The 22,122-nt window shown below is 38.0% G+C and overlaps 1 protein-coding gene and 1 long non-coding RNA gene across 5 annotated transcripts in view; both read left to right on the top strand.

Annotated features, from left to right (window-relative positions):
- Nucleotides 1-1,432: 1,432 nt before the first annotated feature.
- Nucleotides 1,433-22,122, top strand: part of LOC136267313 (uncharacterized) — a 32,102-nt gene continuing 11,412 nt past the window's right edge. For all 4 annotated transcript variants that reach the window (XR_010706621.1, XR_010706622.1, XR_010706623.1 and 1 more), the window contains exons 1-4: nt 1,433-1,583; nt 2,030-2,115; nt 3,982-4,062; nt 20,083-20,168. This is a non-coding gene — a long non-coding RNA (uncharacterized lncRNA). The remainder of the gene's footprint in view (nt 1,584-2,029; nt 2,116-3,981; nt 4,063-20,082; nt 20,169-22,122) is intronic.
- LOC136266088 (fibrinogen-like protein A) lies at nt 17,402-18,406 on the top strand. The gene has a single exon (XM_066061051.1). It carries the CDS (start codon nt 17,487-17,489, stop codon nt 18,261-18,263), a length of 777 nt encoding a protein of 258 aa, XP_065917123.1. The 5' UTR covers nt 17,402-17,486; the 3' UTR covers nt 18,264-18,406.

Raw genomic sequence — 22,122 nt, 5'->3', positions numbered from 1 at the left:
CTCTCTACGGGTGGCTTGTTTCTAGCTGATCTCTCTACAGGGTGACTTGTTTCTAGCTGAACTCTCTACAGGGTGATTTGTTTGTAGCTGAACTCTCTACAAGGTAACTTCTTCTAGCTGATCTCTCTACAGGGTGACTTGTTTCTAGCTGAACTCTCTACAGGGTGATTTGTTTGTAGCTGAATTCTCTACAGGGCGATTTGTTTGCAGCTGAACTCTCTACATCGTAGTTTCTTTGTAGCTGAACTCTCTACAATGTAACTTCTTCTAGCTGAACTCTCTACAGGATGACTTGTTTCTAGCAGATCTCTGTACAGGTTGACTTGTTCCTAGCTGAACTCTCTACAGGTGATTTGTTTGCAGCTGAACTCTCTTACATGGTGGTTTCTTTGTAGCTGAACTCTCTACAAAGTGACTTCTTCTAGCTGATCTATCTACAGGATGACTTGTTTCTAACTGAACTCTCTACAGTGTGATCTGTTCATAGCGGAACTTTCTATTGGGTGATTTGTTTGCAGCTAAACTCTTTGCATGATTGTTTCTTTGTAACTGAACTCTCTACAAGGTGACTTCTTCTAGCTGATTTCTCTACAGGATGACTTGTTTCTAACTGAACTCTCTACAGTGTGATCTGTTCATAGCGGAACTTTCTATTGGGTGATTTGTTTGCAGCTAAACTCTTTGCATGATTCTATCTTTGTAACTGAACTCTCTACAAGGTAACTTCTTCTAGCTGATCTCTCTACAGGGCAATTTGTTTGTAGCTGAATTCTCTACAATGTAATTTATTTGAGCTGAACTCTCTACATGATGGCTTCTTTGTAGCTGAACTCTCTATTAGGTACCTTTTTCTAGCTGATCTGACTACAGGGTGACTTGTTTGTAGCTGAATTCCCTACAGAATAACTTGCAATGTAATATAACTGAGTAAATTATAAATGCAGCTGAATGCTTTATTAGGGTGACTGTTCTATTAGAGTATCTCGATCTCGCATTTGCTGCACGTAGTTGCCTTTCGAATCATAACTCAATGATTTGTAATCCGATTTTTCTGTACTACTGCAAGGACTTTCTATGATGATTATTCCAACTACATACTGATTTTCAGCTCGTTGCTCTTAGCGGTTTGCCTGGTAGACACGAAAACTAATAGTTTTTTTTTACGATCGCGTAATTTTGACACAGGTTGGGTTTTGTGTCATATCTCCATGGTCTTTATCCCGATTCCTTTCAAACCACAAAATGGCACTCCTACGATGGTTGCTCCATCTACATATCAATTTTCAACTGATTTCTCCAAGGGGTTTACCCTGTAGGCGTGACAGACCTTCGACCTTATTTTACGCAAATAATCGGTCATAACTCCGTGAATGTTCATCGGATTCCTACCAACGTTGGTACGGAGTTTCGCCTTAATGAGCCCATTAAGTGTGCCAAATTGCAGCTCAATCCGAGCACGCATTCGTGTTTTATGGCGAATTTTGCGAAGTGTGCGAAATGAAGAAGATAAAAACGAAGAAAATAAAACGAAATTTTGTTCGCTCGTATCTCGGAAATGGCTGGAGCGATTTTCTTCAAATGTGGTATGTAGACTCCCCTAACTGGGCGGCACGTCTCTAGCAAATTTGGTTCCAATCGGATAAGGGATCACAGAGCTACATAGGTGTGATAGGTGTTCACCAGTCATACGTTTGTTACAAAAAATACACAAACAAGTGCAAGGAGGAATCATAGAAACATGAGTTAGATTCATTGTCCACTACAGGTGTAGACAACCTCCCTTGCATAACTTTTTATTTCTGTGATCCCTGGTCAAACTAATTTTTCCTTGCATTGGTATCAACATCACTACTGCTTCGGTATATATACGTAGTTAGTAACTGTATTAAAAGTTGTTTACCAATCTGGTTGTTAAGTTATACTCATATGTACATAAATCAACTTTCAGTGCTTGATTTCAATATGATAAATTCCAGCATGGTTGTGTACAGTAATTACTAGTAGTTACAATATTATTGTTATATTGCAGGGAAGGACATGGAAGCTGAGAGAGATAGTCTCTACAAAGCTATTGGATATACTAAAGGAGAAGATATACAACCATTCAGCAAAGAGGTATTTGCAGTGTTGTCAATATACTCTATTTGTGGTGTTGTGGTAATCCTTTCATGTGTGTATTGTTTATGTATATGCTCAAAATTTACCAGAAAGCCCATCATTTGGTGGTTAAACAGAACAGCCGACCCAGAAACTTTCCCTTAACCTTTAAAGCACATAAGCCACTATAGTGGTAAAAAAGTATACAGAAAATGCATGTTTAATTAACACCTGTATTGGCAGCAAAAGATTGGAACAGCTTGCCAGTATATGTCATAGAATCAGAAGCATAAATACATTTTACTGATTACTTATTGTCTATCTAATTATTTGCTGTATATTTTATGTGGTTGTGTGATTTCTTTGGGGTATTGATTGCCCCCTGGGTGCATCAGCAATTGCCGTCTGCCCAGTAACAATAAATAAATAAATAAAAGTGTTACACACTCACAGATATTACCAGTACAGTATTTAGTACTATTTTTTTACTTGTTTCATGGTCTTCTTTGCCTGAAAATCTGTCTTTGATTGACAAGAATTGCCAGTAATCCTCATCAAGATGACAACTAGGTGGCAGACCTTGAGTGTATATTGAAAGCAACACTCTTTGAACAGTGCCACAGTGGACTATTTCAACTTGTAGATTGATGAATAAGCTTTTCACATGACTAGAATCCACAGAGTTCACAAACCTCAAGGATTTCTTCTTTAAAACATTACACAAGCTACACCCCTGTGTTTAAACCATCGTAGCATGTCGAAGGAATATCACAATCGGTAAAACTTGTACACCATTTATTCTTTGCGCCGTCAGTATTCCAAAATTCTAAATTGATAGTCTGTTTGACTTTCAGTATACAAGTTATTGATCAATGAATACCAATAGCCACTATAGTGGCTTATGCATGTGGATACAGTGTATGCGTTCTTTGTGTGGCTTTTGGCACAGGAATATTATGTTCAACTCATCCCCTGTATATTCAGGTCACTAAGTGACACACACAACAATTATTCAATTCTGAACATGTGTCATCTCCTATTCTTAGCATTTGCTGACCTAAATGGTATCCAATCTGTCTGTACATATTCTCAGGGTCAGCGTAACCACTTTGTATAGCATAGCTGTATTGCCCTTCAAGTTGCTACAGAATTTTTTTAATTATTTAACGGAATTTTCTAGTGATTGACTGACTGAGTAACTAACTAACTAACTGACTTTTGTAACGAAAATCACCCATATATTTCATAGTGGCTACTTTGATTGCAGAGGTGCTTTTCAAGCAGTTCTTGATTCGTAATGCTGTGTAATAGGTTGAACATAGCTGAAAACAAAGCATAATGGATACTTCACTTTTTAGACGATAATTGGTGTAACTGGGGCACGCCCATTTCTTTCTTTTGATGCCTTATGCGTGGATTGCATGGGTGCTTTTTGAACAGTTCTTAATTTGTAATGCTGTGTAATGGGTCTAACATACGTAGCTGACACCGAAACGTAATGGATATTTCACTTTTCAAATGATAATCGATAAAGCTGGGATGTGTGGTGCCTTGTGCCTTTTCTTTCATGGTATACATGGACTCACCAGTCATAATAATATATTACAAAAAAAAGTTAACAAACAAGTACACAAAAAATATTGGAATTTTCATGCACAGTAGGGACATAACACTTCTTATTGTTTTATTGTGATTTAATATCACACACTATTCCAGCTTGTTTCAGTACTTTTTATCAATGTGCTATGGTCCCTACTCTAGTTGAAAATTCCAATTTTTTTGTGTACTTGTATATATAAACTTGTATGGGTTGATTTAAATATCATAAATTTTAGTATGATTGTGTACAGTAATCTCTAGATAGTTACAATATTATTGTTGTAGTACAGAGATGGACATGGAAGCTGAGAGAGATAGTCTCCACAAAGCTATCGGATATTCTAAGGAAAAAACCTTAGCAAAGAGGTATTTGCAGTGTTGCAGTTTACTCTATTTGTAATCCTTTTATGTGGAGTTCATAATATTAAACTTTTCTATTTATTATTATGAGCTCTTGATTTTACGATTATCAATTTTTTCCAAAAACCATCAATTAGTGGTCAGACAGAACAGCTGATCCAGAAACTTTCCCTTCAGCACAGGAATATTATGCTCATCCAGCACATTTTATCCCCGGTATATTCAGGTCACCAGGGGACAGATCCCTGCTACCTTTTAGATTAATAATTGTTAAACATCTGAATTTTTCAAACTATAAAATGTTTGAGCTATGATATGTATGTATACACACATATTATCAACTGATTTTAATAAGCAGTTTACCCTGTAGTCATGACAACAAATCAGTCCCTTTACATGCATATAACTGTTAATAATTGCCTACCATACTTAAATTAAACTCAAATACTAACATTTGCCTTTGGACCCCTTTAACATGTCCCATATTTCAAGGCTATTGGATACTACAGTACATTTATTTGTTTTACTTTTTGTAAGTGTACAAGTGAAGAAGAAATAAAACAGAAAAATTGAGTGGAATTTTGAGGGCCAGGAATGACATGTTACTACCATCACATGTCTACCCCCTAAAACCTTGAAAAAGCAAAAATCCCCCCCCCCCCCCCCCTCAAAATTTAGGCTATACAGTAGCAAGTGTCCTTGGTACATACTTCAAGAGTTAACAGTGAAAATTTTATCATTGAAAGATTTAGACCTCCATATAGTGATTACATCTGCAATCCACACAAAAAAATTTTTTTTTTACATTGCTCAATCTCAAAAATATCCCCCTCAAAATATTATTTTGGCCATATGGTAAGTTATGTACCACAACTAATGATGGACCCATCATCATTACAGTATTCATACTACAGAGACAGGAAATACTGGAAATTCCCAATGTCAGTTATCATGTAGGTTGATAAAAGTTATGAACCACAAGATGAGTACACAAACTCCTTCATAAAGTAAATAAAATAAAGAAGCACCACATGCTGAGTCAGATAACCACTTCATTATCATACAGTACGATAGTACTGTATAGTAGAGACCACAAAGGTTTGAGCGTGGCCAATGAAAAAATGTCACCTGTAAACCAGCCTCACTTTTCCCTGACAACTATGAGGTAGTATTAGTTAGACCCAAACAAGCCTTCAGATTGACCTGAAATGCTTTCAACAAGTTGTTACAGAGTTGCAATAAAATTTATTAAACGGAATTTTCTACTGACTGACTGAGTAACTGACTCTGACTGATGCATTCAGACAAACGTAACTCAAAAACGACTAAGGCTATGGGCTTTATTTTTCACTGTTTGACATCAGTTCAGCTGGACTCGTGCCTTTTGGCATACCGTAGTACGTACAGTGCATTCTTCATGGACTTACCAGTGTCCTCCTGTATGTCTTATCATAGATAATAATGGTCCTATTCATCTTGCTGGCAGCAAAAGGTGTCAATTTGGCACTAACTAGCATGTAATGGCTTCCCTTCATAATGTAAAATTGTCGATATTTTTCATAGTGGCTACTCTGATTACAGAGGTGCTTTTCGAACAGCTCTTGATTTGTAATGCTGTGTAACAGGTTGAACATAGCTGACAACGAAGTGTAATGGATACTTCACTTTTCAGATAATTGGTAGCTGGAGCACGCAGCACCATTTCTTTCTTTTGATGTGGTATAGCGTTGGTTTACCAGTCATGATAAATTTGTTTTATAAAAAACGTTAACAAACAAGTACACAAAAAAATCGGAATTTTTAACTAGAGTAGGGACCATAGCACATCGACACAGTAGAGATATAACATTTCTTATTGTTTTACTGTGATTTAATATCATGCACTACTCCAGCTTGTTTCAGTACTTTTTATCAATGTGCTTTGCTAGTTGAAGAGTTGAAATTTTTTTGTGTACTTGTATAAGAATTCCTGGTACAACTCTTCAACATAACAGACAGTTTTGTATGATTCCTAATAGCATTTAAAATTCATCCTGTTATATATTTTAACATAGACTAACATTTTAGACTAGCCAACAAATCATGATACACAAAATCCCAGATATTATGTTGCCATTAATTTGAATATGCTGAACATTGTCAAGGTAACCATTCACATTGCACTATTGGGGATTTAGGAGCAAGTCACAGTGGTTCTAATAACTCTAATGGCTTCATCAAGTTTGGTAGAGATTCTACCTCCCAATTTCCAGACCAAGAGAATCTGTTAGGTGTAGTATAGTGGTCAGAAGGCTTGATTGGTGATAGTTACTTGGTATGCTCTAACTTAGACCAGTGTTGATGGGCAATACAGATATGCATACATGTACATAGAGGCAGATACGTGGCTTTGCTGGCCCTGAGAATATGTGTGACAGATTGGATACCACTTAGGTCAGTGAACAGGAGAAGGTATACGTGTTCAGAATCAAATAAAAGTGTGCAAGCAATAGAAATGATAATATATGAATGATGGTATTACAACATTTAGGCCACACCAAGGTGAAAATACTTGAATATCATTTGCTACTTCCAGGTATCTATATCCTTTAGATCCCTTGTCTATGTCTCAATAGATCCCTGTCTCTGGACCTGCAACATTGGCAACACATGGGCCTTTAAATGGATAGCAAGTTCCGTTATATACAAGCTACAGGGAGGAGTATTGGGCTTGCTTCCACTATTGAATATTACATTTTTCGTGTCACAAGCAGCAGTGAAGGTACAACAATGAGCTGTGGTCTAAATTAGTCAGACATTAAAACATATTTCATGACACAAAATCACTTTAAAAATGAAGTTCAGCTATTTGTGATTTGGAAGAAATTTAATTGTTATAATGAGATGCCAATCGGATGATTTACTGGAACTTGAAAATTGACATAGTTATATTGGATTAGATCAAAAATTGAATAAGAGCAGTAGCCACATTCCACTGAATTAGAGTAATTATCGTGATGACTTTGTTGTATTGATATATTAAGATCTTTTCACAAAATTCACATGTTTATTGCCATCTTTACTGGGTTTCAGTTAATTGGCTAATTATTTCTGCTTCATAACTGATGCTAATATTTGCAAAATTAGCTAATATCAACTGTTACGAATTATTCTACCGATTGTCAGTGCAACACTATCTTTTATGGCTACATGTAACACTAGCTCAACTTGAACACAACATGTACAAGTGGTAATGACATGAGCGGTTTACTATCGTTGTACTATACTTTGTAAGATGTGATGTGTCACACATTGTACTGGTAGTGTATGCATATTATCCTTATTGAGGTACAACACGTTGACACAATGAACATTTAGTATGGTCACTGAATGATACAATCACAAGGACGTATCTTCATCTCCATTGAGAGCAAGTCATAGGCTCTGGAGTTAGAGCTGTGAAACTTTACCCGGTAAACCAGTTAACCGACCAGCTTTTTTTATAAATTCAGTTTTCAGTTATTTTTCTGCGCAACCGAATAACCGATCTCTAACATTTTCAATCAACAATGTGTGGTTTTTCATCATCCCCGAACATTATAATGTTGTACTTGTAGTATATACATGGTGCCTATTGTGTACTTTGGCCACCATATATACAATCTAATCCAAAACAGCCAAGCTGTAAAAAAAGTGTGCGGCCCTCAGAAAGGCTATGGTGAAAAAAGATGTGAAATCCAAGGTGGCGGCCAAGAAATGGCTGTGATGGTAGGTTAATGGTAAAAATTTTAATAACGACAATTCAGGTGAATTTTTGTGCCACTTCACAAAATTTACCTAAATTGTCATTATTAAAATTTTTACCATTAACCTACCATCACAGCCATTTCTTGGCCGCCACCTTGGATTTCACATCTTTTTTCACCATAGCCTTTCTGAGGGCCACACACTTTTTTTACAGCTTGGCTGTTTTGGATTAGATTTCATTTCTTTTTGTATTTGTATACCCCAAAGCCGGCCTATGGCCAGCTTTGGGACTTTTTTAACCTATGTTTTTTTCTTTACTACAGGAAGAAGAAAAGATGAAGTAGATGTACTTTAAATATTTTATCAGTAAATGTACAAATTATATATACTGTATAATACATATGTGACCGGATTTGCGAAAAGGGGTCTTCCACACACATCCAATTTGCCAACTTTGACAATTGATAACTTCAGATTGGAAAGAGCTATTGCCTTGAATTTTGGGCAGTGGTGAGCACCACTATAGCTGAATACATGGTGAAAGTTTCAGGTTAATATGTTACTTGAACACTGAGTTATGGTCTCCAACGGTTACAAAATTGGATGTGTGTGGAAGACCCCTTTTCGCAAATCCGGTCACATAATATTATATTGATTACAGAAATCTCCATGGTGGTTTCTTTGTAACTGAACACTCTACAAGGTGACTTCTTCTAATTGCTCTCTCTACAGGGTGAATTGTTTGTAGCTGAACGATCTACAAGGTAACTTCTTCTAGCTGATCTCTCTACAGGGTGATGTGTTTGTAGCTGAATTCTGTATAGGTGATTTGTTTGCAGCTGAGCTCTTTACAGAATGGTTTCTTTGTAGCTGAACTCTCTAAAAGGTAACTTCTTCTAACTGATCTTTCTACAGGGCAATTTGTTTCTGGCAGTATTTTCTACAGGGTGATTTCTTTGCAGCTGAACTCTCTACATGGTGGTTTCTTTGTAGCTGAATTCTCTACAAGGTAATTTCTTCTAGCTGATCTCTCTACAGGGAGATTTGTTTGTAGCTGAACTATCTACAAGGTAACTTCTTTTAGCTGATCTCTCTATAGGGTGATTTGTTCGTAGTTGAATTCTGTACAGGTGATTTGTTTGCAGCTGAGCTCTTTACAAAATGGTTTCTTTGTAGCTGAACTTTCTCCAAGGTAACCTCTTCTAACTGATCTTTCTACAGGGTGATTTGTTTGTAGCTGAACTATCTACAAGGTAATTTCTTCTAGCTGATCTCTCTACAGGGTGATTTGTTTGTAGCTGAATTCTGTACAAGTGATTTGTTTGCAGCTGAGCTCTTTACAGAGTGGTTTCTTTGTAGCTGAACTCTCTACAGGGTGATTTGTTTGTAGCTGAAATCCCTACAAGGTAACTTCTTCTAGCTGATCTTTCTACAGGGCGATTTGTTTGTAGCTGAGTTCTCTACAGGGTGTTTTTTTGCAGCTGAATTCTCTACATGGTGGTTTCTTTATAGCTGAACTCTCTACAAGGTGACTTCTTCTAGCTGATCTCTCTACAGGGTGATTTGTTTGTAGCTGAACTCTCTACAGGTGATTTGTTTGTAGCTGAACTCTCTACAAGGCGATACTTCTAGGTGATCTCTCTACAGGATTCCTTGTTTCTAACTGATCTCTCAACAGGGTGATCTGTTCATAGCTGAACTTTCTACTGGGTGATTTGTTTGCAGCTGAACTCTCTAAATGGTGGTTTCTTTGTAGCTGAACTCTCTACAACGTGACTTCTTCTAGGTGAACTCTCTACAAGGTGACTTGTTTCTTGCTGATCTCTCTACAAGGTGACTTGTTTCTAGCTGAACTCTCTACAGGTGATTTGTTTGTAGCTGAACTCTCTACATGGTGGTTTCGTTGTAGCTGAACTCTCTACAAGGTAACTTCTTCTAGCTGATCTTTTTACGCTGCATATTTGTTTGTAGCTGAGTTCTCTACAGGGTGATTTGTTTGCAGCTGAACTCTCTACATGGGAGTTTCATTGTAGCTGAACTCTCTACAATGTGACTTCTTCTAGCTGAGCTCTCTACAGGGGGACTTGTTTCTAGCTGAACTCTCTATAGGTGATTTGTTTGCCACTGAACTCTCCACATGGTGGTTTCTTTGTAGCTGAACTCTCTACAAGGTAACTTCTTCTAGCCGATCTTTCTACAAGGTGATTGAGTTTTTTGCAGCTGAACTCTTTACATGGTGGTTGCTTTGTAGCTGAACTCTCTAAAAGGTGACTTCTTCTAGCTGAACTCTCTACAGGATGATTTGTTTGCAGCTGAACTCTCTACATGGTAGTTTCTTTGTAGCTGAACTCTCTACAATGTGACTTCTTCTAGCTGAACTCTCTACAGGGTGACTTGTTTTTAGCTGATCTCTCTACAGGGTGACTTGTTTCTAGCTGAACTCTCTACAGGTGATTTGTTTGTAGCTGAACTCTCTACATGATGGTTTCTTTGTAGCTGAACTCTCTACAAGGTAACTTCTTCTAGCTGATCTTTCTACAGGGTGATTTGTTTGTAGCTGAATTCTCTACAGGGTGATTTATTTGCAGCTTAATTCTCTACAAGGTGACTTCTTCTAGCTGAACTCTCAACAGAGTGATTGATTTTTTTTGCAGCTGAACTCTCTACATGGTGGTTTCTTTGTAACTGAACTCTCTACAGGGTGATTTGTTTGTAGCTGAACTCTCTACAGGGTGATTTGTTTGTAGCTGAACTCTCTACAGGGTGATCTGTTCATAGCAGAACTCCCTATAAGGTAACTTCTTCTACCTAATCTTTCTACAGGGCGATTTGTTTGTAGCTGAATTCTCTACAGGGTGATTTGTTTGCAGCTGAACTCTACATGGTAGTTTCTTTGTAGCTCTACAATGTGACTTCTTCTAGCTGAACTCTCTGCAAGGTGACTTGTTTCTAGCTGTTCTCTCTACAGGGTGACTTGTTTCTAGCTGAACTCTCTACAGGTGATTTGTTTGCAGCTGAACTCTCTACATGGTTTATTTCTTTGTAACTGAACTCCCTGCAAGGTGACTTCTTCTAGCTGATCTCTCTACAGGGAGATTTGTTTGTAGCTTAACTCTCTACAGGTGGTTTGTTTGCAGCTGAACTCTCTACATGATGGTTTCTTTGTAGCTGAACTCTCTACAAGGTAATTTCTTCTATCTGATCTTTCTACAGGGTGATTTGTTTGTAGCAGAACTCACTACAAGGAAACTTCTTCTAGCTGATCTCTCTACAGGGAGATTTGTTTGTAGCTGAACTATCTACAAGGTAACTTCTTTTAGCTGATCTCTCTATAGGGTGATTTGTTCGTAGTTGAATTCTGTACAGGTGATTTGTTTGCAGCTGAGCTCTTTACAAAATGGTTTCTTTGTAGCTGAACTTTCTCCAAGGTAACCTCTTCTAACTGATCTTTCTACAGGGTGATTTGTTTGTAGCTGAACTATCTACAAGGTAATTTCTTCTAGCTGATCTCTCTACAGGGTGATTTGTTTGTAGCTGAATTCTGTACAAGTGATTTGTTTGCAGCTGAGCTCTTTACAGAGTGGTTTCTTTGTAGCTGAACTCTCTACAGGGTGATTTGTTTGTAGCTGAAATCCCTACAAGGTAACTTCTTCTAGCTGATCTTTCTACAGGGCGATTTGTTTGTAGCTGAGTTCTCTACAGGGTGTTTTTTTGCAGCTGAATTCTCTACATGGTGGTTTCTTTATAGCTGAACTCTCTACAAGGTGACTTCTTCTAGCTGATCTCTCTACAGGGTGATTTGTTTGTAGCTGAACTCTCTACAGGTGATTTGTTTGTAGCTGAACTCTCTACAAGGCGATACTTCTAGGTGATCTCTCTACAGGATTCCTTGTTTCTAACTGATCTCTCAACAGGGTGATCTGTTCATAGCTGAACTTTCTACTGGGTGATTTGTTTGCAGCTGAACTCTCTAAATGGTGGTTTCTTTGTAGCTGAACTCTCTACAACGTGACTTCTTCTAGGTGAACTCTCTACAAGGTGACTTGTTTCTTGCTGATCTCTCTACAAGGTGACTTGTTTCTAGCTGAACTCTCTACAGGTGATTTGTTTGTAGCTGAACTCTCTACATGGTGGTTTCGTTGTAGCTGAACTCTCTACAAGGTAACTTCTTCTAGCTGATCTTTTTACGCTGCATATTTGTTTGTAGCTGAGTTCTCTACAGGGTGATTTGTTTGCAGCTGAACTCTCTACATGGGAGTTTCATTGTAGCTGAACTCTCTACAATGTGACTTCTTCTAGCTGAGCTCTCTACAGGGTGACTTGTTTCTAGCTGAACTCTCTATAGGTGATTTGTTTGCCACTGAACTCTCCACATGGTGGTTTCTTTGTAGCTGAACTCTCTACAAGGTAACTTCTTCTAGCCGATCTTTCTACAAGGTGATTGAGTTTTTTGCAGCTGAACTCTTTACATGGTGGTTGCTTTGTAGCTGAACTCTCTAAAAGGTGACTTCTTCTAGCTGAACTCTCTACAGGATGATTTGTTTGCAGCTGAACTCTCTACATGGTAGTTTCTTTGTAGCTGAACTCTCTACAATGTGACTTCTTCTAGCTGAACTCTCTACAGGGTGACTTGTTTTTAGCTGATCTCTCTACAGGGTGACTTGTTTCTAGCTGAACTCTCTACAGGTGATTTGTTTGTAGCTGAACTCTCTACATGATGGTTTCTTTGTAGCTGAACTCTCTACAAGGTAACTTCTTCTAGCTGATCTTTCTACAGGGTGATTTGTTTGTAGCTGAATTCTCTACAGGGTGATTTATTTGCAGCTTAATTCTCTACAAGGTGACTTCTTCTAGCTGAACTCTCAACAGAGTGATTGATTTTTTTTGCAGCTGAACTCTCTACATGGTGGTTTCTTTGTAACTGAACTCTCTACAGGGTGATTTGTTTGTAGCTGAACTCTCTACAGGGTGATTTGTTTGTAGCTGAACTCTCTACAGGGTGATCTGTTCATAGCAGAACTCCCTATAAGGTAACTTCTTCTACCTAATCTTTCTACAGGGCGATTTGTTTGTAGCTGAGTTCTCTACAGGGTGATTTGTTTGCAGCTGAACTCTACATGGTAGTTTCTTTGTAGCTCTACAATGTGACTTCTTCTAGCTGAACTCTCTGCAAGGTGACTTGTTTCTAGCTGTTCTCTCTACAGGGTGACTTGTTTCTAGCTGAACTCTCTACAGGTGATTTGTTTGCAGCTGAACTCTCTACATGGTTTATTTCTTTGTAACTGAACTCCCTGCAAGGTGACTTCTTCTAGCTGATCTCTCTACAGGGAGATTTGTTTGTAGCTTAACTCTCTACAGGTGGTTTGTTTGCAGCTGAACTCTCTACGTGATGGTTTCTTTGTAGCTGAACTCTCTACAAGGTAATTTCTTCTATCTGATCTTTCTACAGGGTGATTTGTTTGTAGCAGAACTCACTACAAGGAAACTTCTTCTAGCTGATCTCTCTACAGGGAGATTTGTTTGTAGCTGAACTCTCTATACATGATTTGTTTGCGGCTGAATTCTCTACATGATGGTTTCTTTGTAGCTGAACTCTCTACAAGGTAACTTCTTCTAGCTGATCTCTTTACAGGGTGAATTGTTTGTAGCTGAACGATCTACAAGGTAACTTCTTCTAACTGATCTCTCTACAGGGTGATTTGTCTGTAGCTGAACTCTCTACAAGGAAACCTCTTTTAACTGAGCTCTGTACAGGGTGAATTGTTTGTAGCTGAACTATCTACAAGGTAACTTCTTCTAGCTGATCTCTCTACAGGATGATTTATTTGTAGCTGAACTATCTACAAGGTAACTTCTTCTAGCTGATCTCTCTACAGGGTGATTTGTTTGTAGCTGAATTCTGTATAGGTGATTTGTTTGCAGCTGAGCTCTTTTACAGAATGGTTTCTTTGTAGCTGAACTCTCTACAAGGTAACTTCTTCTAGCTGATGTATCTACAGGGTCACTAGTTTGTAGCTGAATTCTCTACATGGTGGTTTCTTTGTAACTGAACTATCTATAAGGTGACATCTTCTAGCTGATCTTTCAACAGGGTGATTTGTTTGTAACTGAACTCTCTACAAGAAAACTTCTTCTAACTGATGTCTGAACAGGGTGAATTGTTTGTAGCTGAACTCTCTACAGGGTGATTTGTTTGTAGCTGATCTCTATACAGGTTACTTATTTCTAACTGATCTCTTGAATTCTGTTCAGGGTGACTGCTCTATTAGGATGACTGCTCTATTAGAGTATCTCGATCTCGCACTTGCTACACCAAGTTGGATTTCGTGTTATAACTCCGTGGCTTTAAGTCTGATTCTTCTACACCATTGAAGAGCCTTTCTAAGATGATAACTCCATCTGTACAGCGATTTTCAAAGCATTACCCCATGTGGTTTATCTGGTAGGCGTGGCAAGCATAATAATAATAATAATAATAATAAAAATTAGCTAATCTCGATTGCGTAATTGTTACACACTGTTGATTTTTTCGCTGTATCTTCCTGGTTTTTAGCTCGATTTCTTTCAAACCACAAAAGGTTTGAGGTTCAATAGTTAACCTATTCACCCACCGATTTTCAGCTTCTTCCCATACGCGGTTTACCCTGTAGGCGTGACAACATATTGGTGTTATTTTTCGTGCATAATCGCTCATAACTCTTTGCCTGTTTATGGTATTCCATCCAAAGTTGGTACCGAGATGCGCCTCTATACCCCCCTGCTGTGTGCCATATTTCAAGGCAATCGGATAAAGCGTTCGAGTTTTATAGCAGTTTTTGTAAGTGTGCGAAAAGAGGAAGAAAAATAAGAAGAAAAAAAAACGAAGAAACTAAGCCAATTTTTGAAGTCGCATATCTCAGGAATTCCTGAAGCGATTTCGCTCAAATTTGGAATGTGGAGTACTGAAGTTGGAGGGAATGTACACAGCAAAATTTGTCTTGTTTCATCAAGGCAGCACAGAGCTACGGAGGTACGAAAATTGCGTTTTCTTTCTTCCTGTCAATATACTCACGGGGTTGCGCGCCGGCTTCTTGGGCCGCACGACACACTACCGTGTGTCTTGATTTGACAAACCATACTACAAATTTCAAGGTGCAAGTAGCCTAAATTCTGAGTATAGCATAAAATTTACTGAAAATTTTAGACAATTCAGTTAACCGGATAACTAGCAGTTACGATCTACTCAGTAACCAGTTATGATATTCTATCCAGTTTCATAGCTCTATCTGGAGTTGAGGTACACAATTGGTGGTTGATGATTTGGATGGATGAAGGTGCAGCTATTATACCACCATCCACCATGACTAGTTGCACAGTTACCATCACTATATCTATCATTATCAACTGTACCAAATCTCTGTCCATTCAGAGGGTCAGCCACAAGAGGATCTTCAGGAGTGATGCCGGTAAATCCTCTGATGGTTAGCGAATATTCTTTACTCTCTGGTTCTACACTGAAAGTGTTGTAGTGGAGATGGGATCAGGTCAATCCTCAACTCCCACTGACCTGTTTGTGTAAAACAGTGGAAGGCCTTAAGACCATACCCTGCTTTTGAGATCTCCAAATCCTTCTCATAATCTTTCCACTTCTTATATCCAAAGTACTTCACTCCATCTTAAATATTTCTCTGTACAGCCATTCATTCTTCATCACAGTCCCTGTCACAGTAGAGACCAACAAGGAGACCCAGTGTGAAAGGTGATCCACTACTACAATTCAAGACTAACTGATAGACACAAGAAGGAGCTTTATTATTTGGCAGGTCAGCAAGATCACAGCAACTTCAAATGCCAGCGATACATTTTGCACACTGCTGGTTATACTGCTGGAAGAGGTTATCACATTGTTGTAGCCAGTAGTGAGCTGACTAGTATGAGCAGTATGACTAGTTGACTCTTCATATCTACTATACTGTATAGTTGATCAGTTAATATGAACTAGCAGTGGTTGATGTTATTTATACTAAAAATATTACTGATGTCAGTTGAGCTAATAATAGTAACATACCTCACTACTGACCAAGTTATGTTGACATGTGAATAGCATCTGTTAGAAATCACATCTGTAACCAAGAATTCACAATTATAGAGAAAGTGTATGAACCCGGGTAGGTATAAACAGTGGAACCAGGGATCCAAGGACCAATGAAGACCCTACGCTTTGTAGCATTTTCAGGAATTTGCATACTTCACAATGCTTATACATTCTATCCTTGTAGTAGATACCTTTACAAGTCACAGTGGCTAGTCTCAAATAGCCATCACTCTTTCTCTGTCTTATTATCATGATGGTTCCTTGCACAATGCCTAGAAATTTAATTCAGTAACTTTAGTATTAATCAAGGGCTTCTAACAGCTTTGGAACATTGTCAGTGGTAGATTCAACCTTGGTATTAGATTCACAATCCGGAAATTTGTGTTAGTAACATGGAAGTATTTGCAATATTGAAAGTGCAGAAGAGAGAGAAGAAAGGTTAAAAGAAAAAAGGGAGCACGGCAGAGGGAAAGGGAAACTGAGAGAAAGACAAGCAAGGTTTGTATAACACAAATAGCTCAAGCAGTTTCATAGCTAATACCTTTGCCATCAATAACTGTAGGTTGACTAGGTGAAAAGAACATATATTTATGCTGTGAACAGCAATGAGAAGCTGCACTGTAACAATGCAGAGAAAGGCAATGGTCTATCAGCAGCACAGAAACTATCTTGGCCTGTACACTATATGGCTTTCTTAGCACTTTGTTATTTTACGACTGTCATGCTGTCTTACCACTAAAATATCTCTAACAAAGTGCTAGCTAGATAACATGTGCATTGATTCACTACTTATCTGTAGGTACAATCATTATATGTGACCCAGTCTGACAAAACCGGGCTTATCACCTATTTAAAAGTATCGAGAAAAGCCGGTTTTAAGTATTTAGTGTGTTGTAGCTCGCCAATGGTTGAAGCTATGTGTACCAAATTTTCACACGTTTTACACCAATTCCTTACCTTCCAGAGCATCCACTGTGCAAGTAGCCAACAATTAAGTTTCCCGCCATTTTAGGTATAGTTTTTAAACCGAAATTGACTGTATCAGGCGAGCTGCAAATTGGGTGGAAGGTGGGGGCCCTGGGAGGCAGGCAAGATGGTGTTCAAAAATTGAATAGGAAGGCCAAGGGATGAATTAGGCCAAGTTTTGAGCCAATGAGGTCTCAAAACTGGCTAAAATGAAAGGAAACTCACATCAGAGGTACTTATTCAACACCACAGAGCTGTACAGCCACACACAATCATTCCCAGGCTGACCAGAGCTTCATTAAGGCCCCACACCACACGTACGGATCGCCACTGGGCTTGGGAAAAGCAGCCAGCAAAACCAGACCACTCAAGTCTAGCTGATTTTAAATGTGGAATTAGATAGTTTACTCATGTAGTTGTGTGTCCTGGGTGAAAAATCGAATCTGCTGACATGGGCGATAAGACCGGTTTTCTCAGACTGGGTCACATATACTAATTGTAGTCATTCAACAGTTTAGGGTATAAAAATTTCACATTGCTAGGGTCTCTAGTAGTGAGGTAAGTTACTATTATTAGCTCAACTGACATCAGCAATATTGTTAGTATAAATAACATCAACTACTGCTAGTTCACATTAACTGATCAACTATACAGTATAGTAGATATGAAGAGTCAACTAGTCATACTGCTCATACTAGTCAGCTCACTACTGGCTACTGTTAACTGCAATCAACATTGTGATAACCTCCTCCAACATTATGTCCAGTTCAGGAATGAGTGTACTCCAGCCCTGATAACTATTAATAGTTGCTGTGATCTCATCGGGTTTCCATTGAGTAAAGCTCCTTCTGCTGTATACCAGATGAAGTGTAAGTGTGGAGGTCGTTTTACTACTGCTGACGTCTACTGTGACATGGACACCAGTGGTGGAGGGTGGATTGTCATACAGAGAAATGTTAAAGATGGAGTGAAAACTTTTAATAAGAAGTGGAAAGATTATGAAGAAGGATTTGGAGATCTCAAAAACACCAAATTCTGGTACGGTCTTAAGGCATTGCACTGTTTTACACAGACAGGTCAGTGGGAGTTGAGGATTGACTTTCAATTTGAGAACAAAACCTGGTCCCATCTCCACTACAATACTTTCAGTGTAGGACCAGAGAGTAAAGAATATCCTCTAACCATTGGAGGATTTACTGGCATCACTACTGATCCTTTTGTGACCCACCCTCTGAATGGGCTAAGATTCAGTACATTTGATAATGATAATGATAGAAGTAGTGGTAACTGTGCAACTGGTAATAGTAATGGATGGTGGTACAATAACTGCAGGCATATCAACCCAAATAACCAACCACCACATGTATACCTCAACTCCAAGACCTATTACCCCCTCTCAATGGAAATGAAGATACGTCCTCGTAATTGTATCATTCAGTGACTATACTAACTGTTCATTGTGTTAATGTGTTGTACCTCAATAAGGATAATATGTATACACTACCAGTACAATGTGTGACACATCATGTCTTGTATAATTTGCTACTATTGCCTTTATGGAATTATACAATGTATAACAATGGACCTTACTCAAAAGTACAAGTAGTTAGTAAACTGCTTGTGTCACACATGCCGTACATATTATGTCCTAGTTGAGTTAGTGCTATATGTAGCAATAAAATGGTGCAGGGGGTATTGGTTTCTTAATATTTTAGTACCGTAGTACTCCACGTACATCAATTATTGAATAAGAGTGTCAATTTCAACATGTCTAGACTGCATGTTGCGGGAGATCAAATCACCACTTGGTCTGGGATTTTTTTCTGCTTTCTTCAACATTTTATTTACATGTTTCTGACTCCCTGTATTCACAGGTTTTAGCCTTCTCACAGATCCCTAGTGGGATAGCATTTAATAAAAATAAATAAATGTCACGTATTCTATCAAATTTTAAATTGCAGGTGATTTTAGCAAGGAGATACAAAGACAAAATGTAACACCTAACAATGAAATGTAGTTGTTTAGTAAGGCAAACAGGTGCACAAAAAAATTATCACCAAGCACAACAAAGTTGAAGGTGTATGTATGTACATATATTTGTAAAATGTATGATTTCTGTCCCAGGAGTATCCCACATTAAACAACCATACCTCAGATCCATTCCCATACAAAGTGTTATATAGTCAGTAGAAAACTAGTAACTAAAAGTCTTTGAACACATTTGGTTGCCCTGAAGGTATGTTTGGGCTATAATGATGCTGGATTTTGGGAGATTATTTTTGCAGAAAAGTGCAACCGTTCATGATCATTGCTCTACAGCACAACTGTACTGTATGACATTACTCTGAAGGTAGAAACTAATTGGGATGAGCCCCAGACTGGTAGTAGTCAATTCAAACATGTCACTTCCTTGAAACTTTATGCAATGAGCACAGAGAGTCCTAGATCACAATGTCATCCTTTCCAACTGTAGTTGAGTTATCCCTGGCCGAAGGCATCAGTTGTTTATGTCACCCCTCATTTCTCATACACTAGTTCAGTGATTTTTTGTTCATGTGCATGTGGACAGTTACTATGAAATTTTAAAAGAATTATTAACTGACTGCCTTACATAATGATGCATTCATACAAGTATAACTCAGTAATGGCCAGGACTATGAACTTGATTTTGTCGCTATTAGACTTCACTTCAGCCAAACAGATGTCTTGTGGCATACCACAGTACATAAAATGCACACATGAACTTACCTTTGTCCTCCTTTTTGTTCTGTCTTCTTTTTTGCTGACAGCAAAATGTGTTGTTTTGTGGTAGCACATAATGGTTTCCCTGTAAGTGTTGACTTACCACATTCATGTTAAGAATCATAGTACTTCCATAGTAACTGGATTGATTATAGAGGTGCTTTATTTTTTGCTTTAACACTGCGTAATGGGCTGAATGTAGCCGTATTGGCCACTTCACTTTTTCAGTAATTGATAGTTATAGGTCACATTTTTAGATGAAAAATTACATTTGGTTCCATTGTTTCTTTTGATACGGTCACCAGTCATGAAAAGTACACAAACAAGTGCAAGGAGGGATCATAGAAACATGAGTTGGATTCAATATATTTGCAGATGTACCTTGCATAGCATTCTTTTAATTTCTGCAATCCCTGGTCATATGTAAACTTTCAGTGCTTGATTTCAATATCATGAATCCCAGCATGGCTGTGTACAGTAATCATTAGTAGTAGATACAATGTTATTGTACATTACAGAGAAGGACATGGAAGCTGAGAGAGATAGTCTCTACAAAGCTATTGGATATGCTAAGAGAGAAACCTTACAACCATTCAGCAAAGAGGTATTTTGCAGTGTTGCCAATATACTCTATTTGTGGTGTTGTGGTAATCCTTTCATGTGTGTATACAGTATTTTATGAAACTAATTGACCTGCGCTCAAAATTTTCCCAAAGCCCATCAATTAGTGGCCACACAGAACAGCTGACTCAAAAATTTCCTTTAACTTTTAAGGTGCATAAACCATTATAGTGGTATAAAAACAGCATACTGAAAACGCATGTTCAAGTATGTAACACCTGTATTGGCAGCAAAAGTGTTACACACTCACAGATATTACCAGTATAGCAGTTAGTAATATTTCTCTACTTGTTTCATGGTCTTCTTTGCCTGAAAATCTGTCTTTGATTGACAGAATTGCTAGTATACGTAGCTCATGAAGGCTCTGCTCATGAAGATGACAACAAGGTCACTGACCTTGAGTGTATGTTGAAAGCAACACTCTTTGAACAGTGCTACACTGGACTATATCAACTTGTAGATCGATGAATAAACTTTCCGCCAGAGTTCACAAACCTCAAGGATTTCTTCTTTAAAACATTACGCGAGTTACACCCCTGTGTTTAAACCATCATAGCATCAGTAAAACTTGTACACCATTTTATTCTTTGTATCTCAAAATTCTAAATTGATAGTCTGTGTGTAACCTTCAGTGTATGAATTATCAATTGATGAATACTAATGGTCACTATAGTGGCTTATGCAGATACAGTGTATGTGTTTTGTTAAGCTTTATACAGCTTTAAGCACAGGAATATTATGTTCAACTCATCCCCGCTATATTCAGGTCACATAGTGGCACACACAACAATTATTCAATTCTGAACATGTGTCATCTCCTATTCTTAGCATTTGCTGACCTAAATGGTCACACATATTCTCAGAATCAATATAACCACTTTGTATAGCATAGCTGTATTGCCCATCAACGCTTCTCCATATCAAGTTACAATCATCAATCAAGTCTTCCGGCCACTGTACTCCACCCAGAATCTAGCTTCTCCTGGTCCAGATATTGGGAGGTTAGAATCTCTACCAAAGTTGACAAAGCCATTGAAGCTATTTAAACTACCATGCCCAGTTGCTAAATTACCTATAGCACAATATGAATAGTTACCTTGACAACATTCAGTGTACTTAAATGTCCTTAGATTAATACCAACAGGATCATAAATACAGTGTAGCTCCCAAGATCATTGCAGGGATTTTGTGCATCATCATTTGTTGAAACTGGAAGACTTCCTGGTACATACATCTGTGATCCTTCAAAAATAGCAAGCAATTCCTAAAGTTCTAATGCACAAGCAGTTTACCCTGTAGGTGTGACAACAAATTTGTCTTTTTATATGCATAACTGCTTGAATTTGGCATGTAGGCTACTGAAAGTAGAGGGAATATAAAATTGCCTTACGGTAAGTATGGAGCTACATGTGAAAATCAAAATTACTGTTGTTCTGGCTGCATGATACACTACCGCATGTCTTGCCACACCAATGCTTCTTGCTGAGTCATGTACCACAACTAATGGACTCATCATCATTACAGTATTCATACTACAGTGACAGGAAATACTGGAAATTCCCAATGTCAGTTATCACCCAACAAGGTAGTGTAGGTTGATAAAGTTATTAATCACAAGATGAGTACGCAAACTCCTTCATAAACGTAGCTAGGTTAAACATCAAAGCTCAAAAAGAAATCAGAATAATAGCAATGGGATTGTAATGCAAAAGCCAAACATAAGGATCAAGTTTGCAATCAAGATTCATACAAAAAAGCTGTTGTTTGTCATAGTAACATATACAATACTGACCACTGATGAGAACAACTTGGAATAATGTTGTATGGATAATCTACCCATCATCCATAGCTTACAGTATGCCTTTTATGGTTTCAATGAATTCATGTTACGAAGATATGTGGGAAAACCGGTCTTATCGCCCATGTCAGCAGATTTA

Source organism: Dysidea avara, chromosome 9 (genome assembly GCF_963678975.1).
Source record: "Dysidea avara chromosome 9, odDysAvar1.4, whole genome shotgun sequence".
Lineage (NCBI taxonomy): Eukaryota > Metazoa > Porifera > Demospongiae > Dictyoceratida > Dysideidae > Dysidea > Dysidea avara.
The sequence above is the reverse complement of the archived record's forward strand: the minus strand, read 5'-3'. Positions and strand labels throughout refer to the sequence as shown.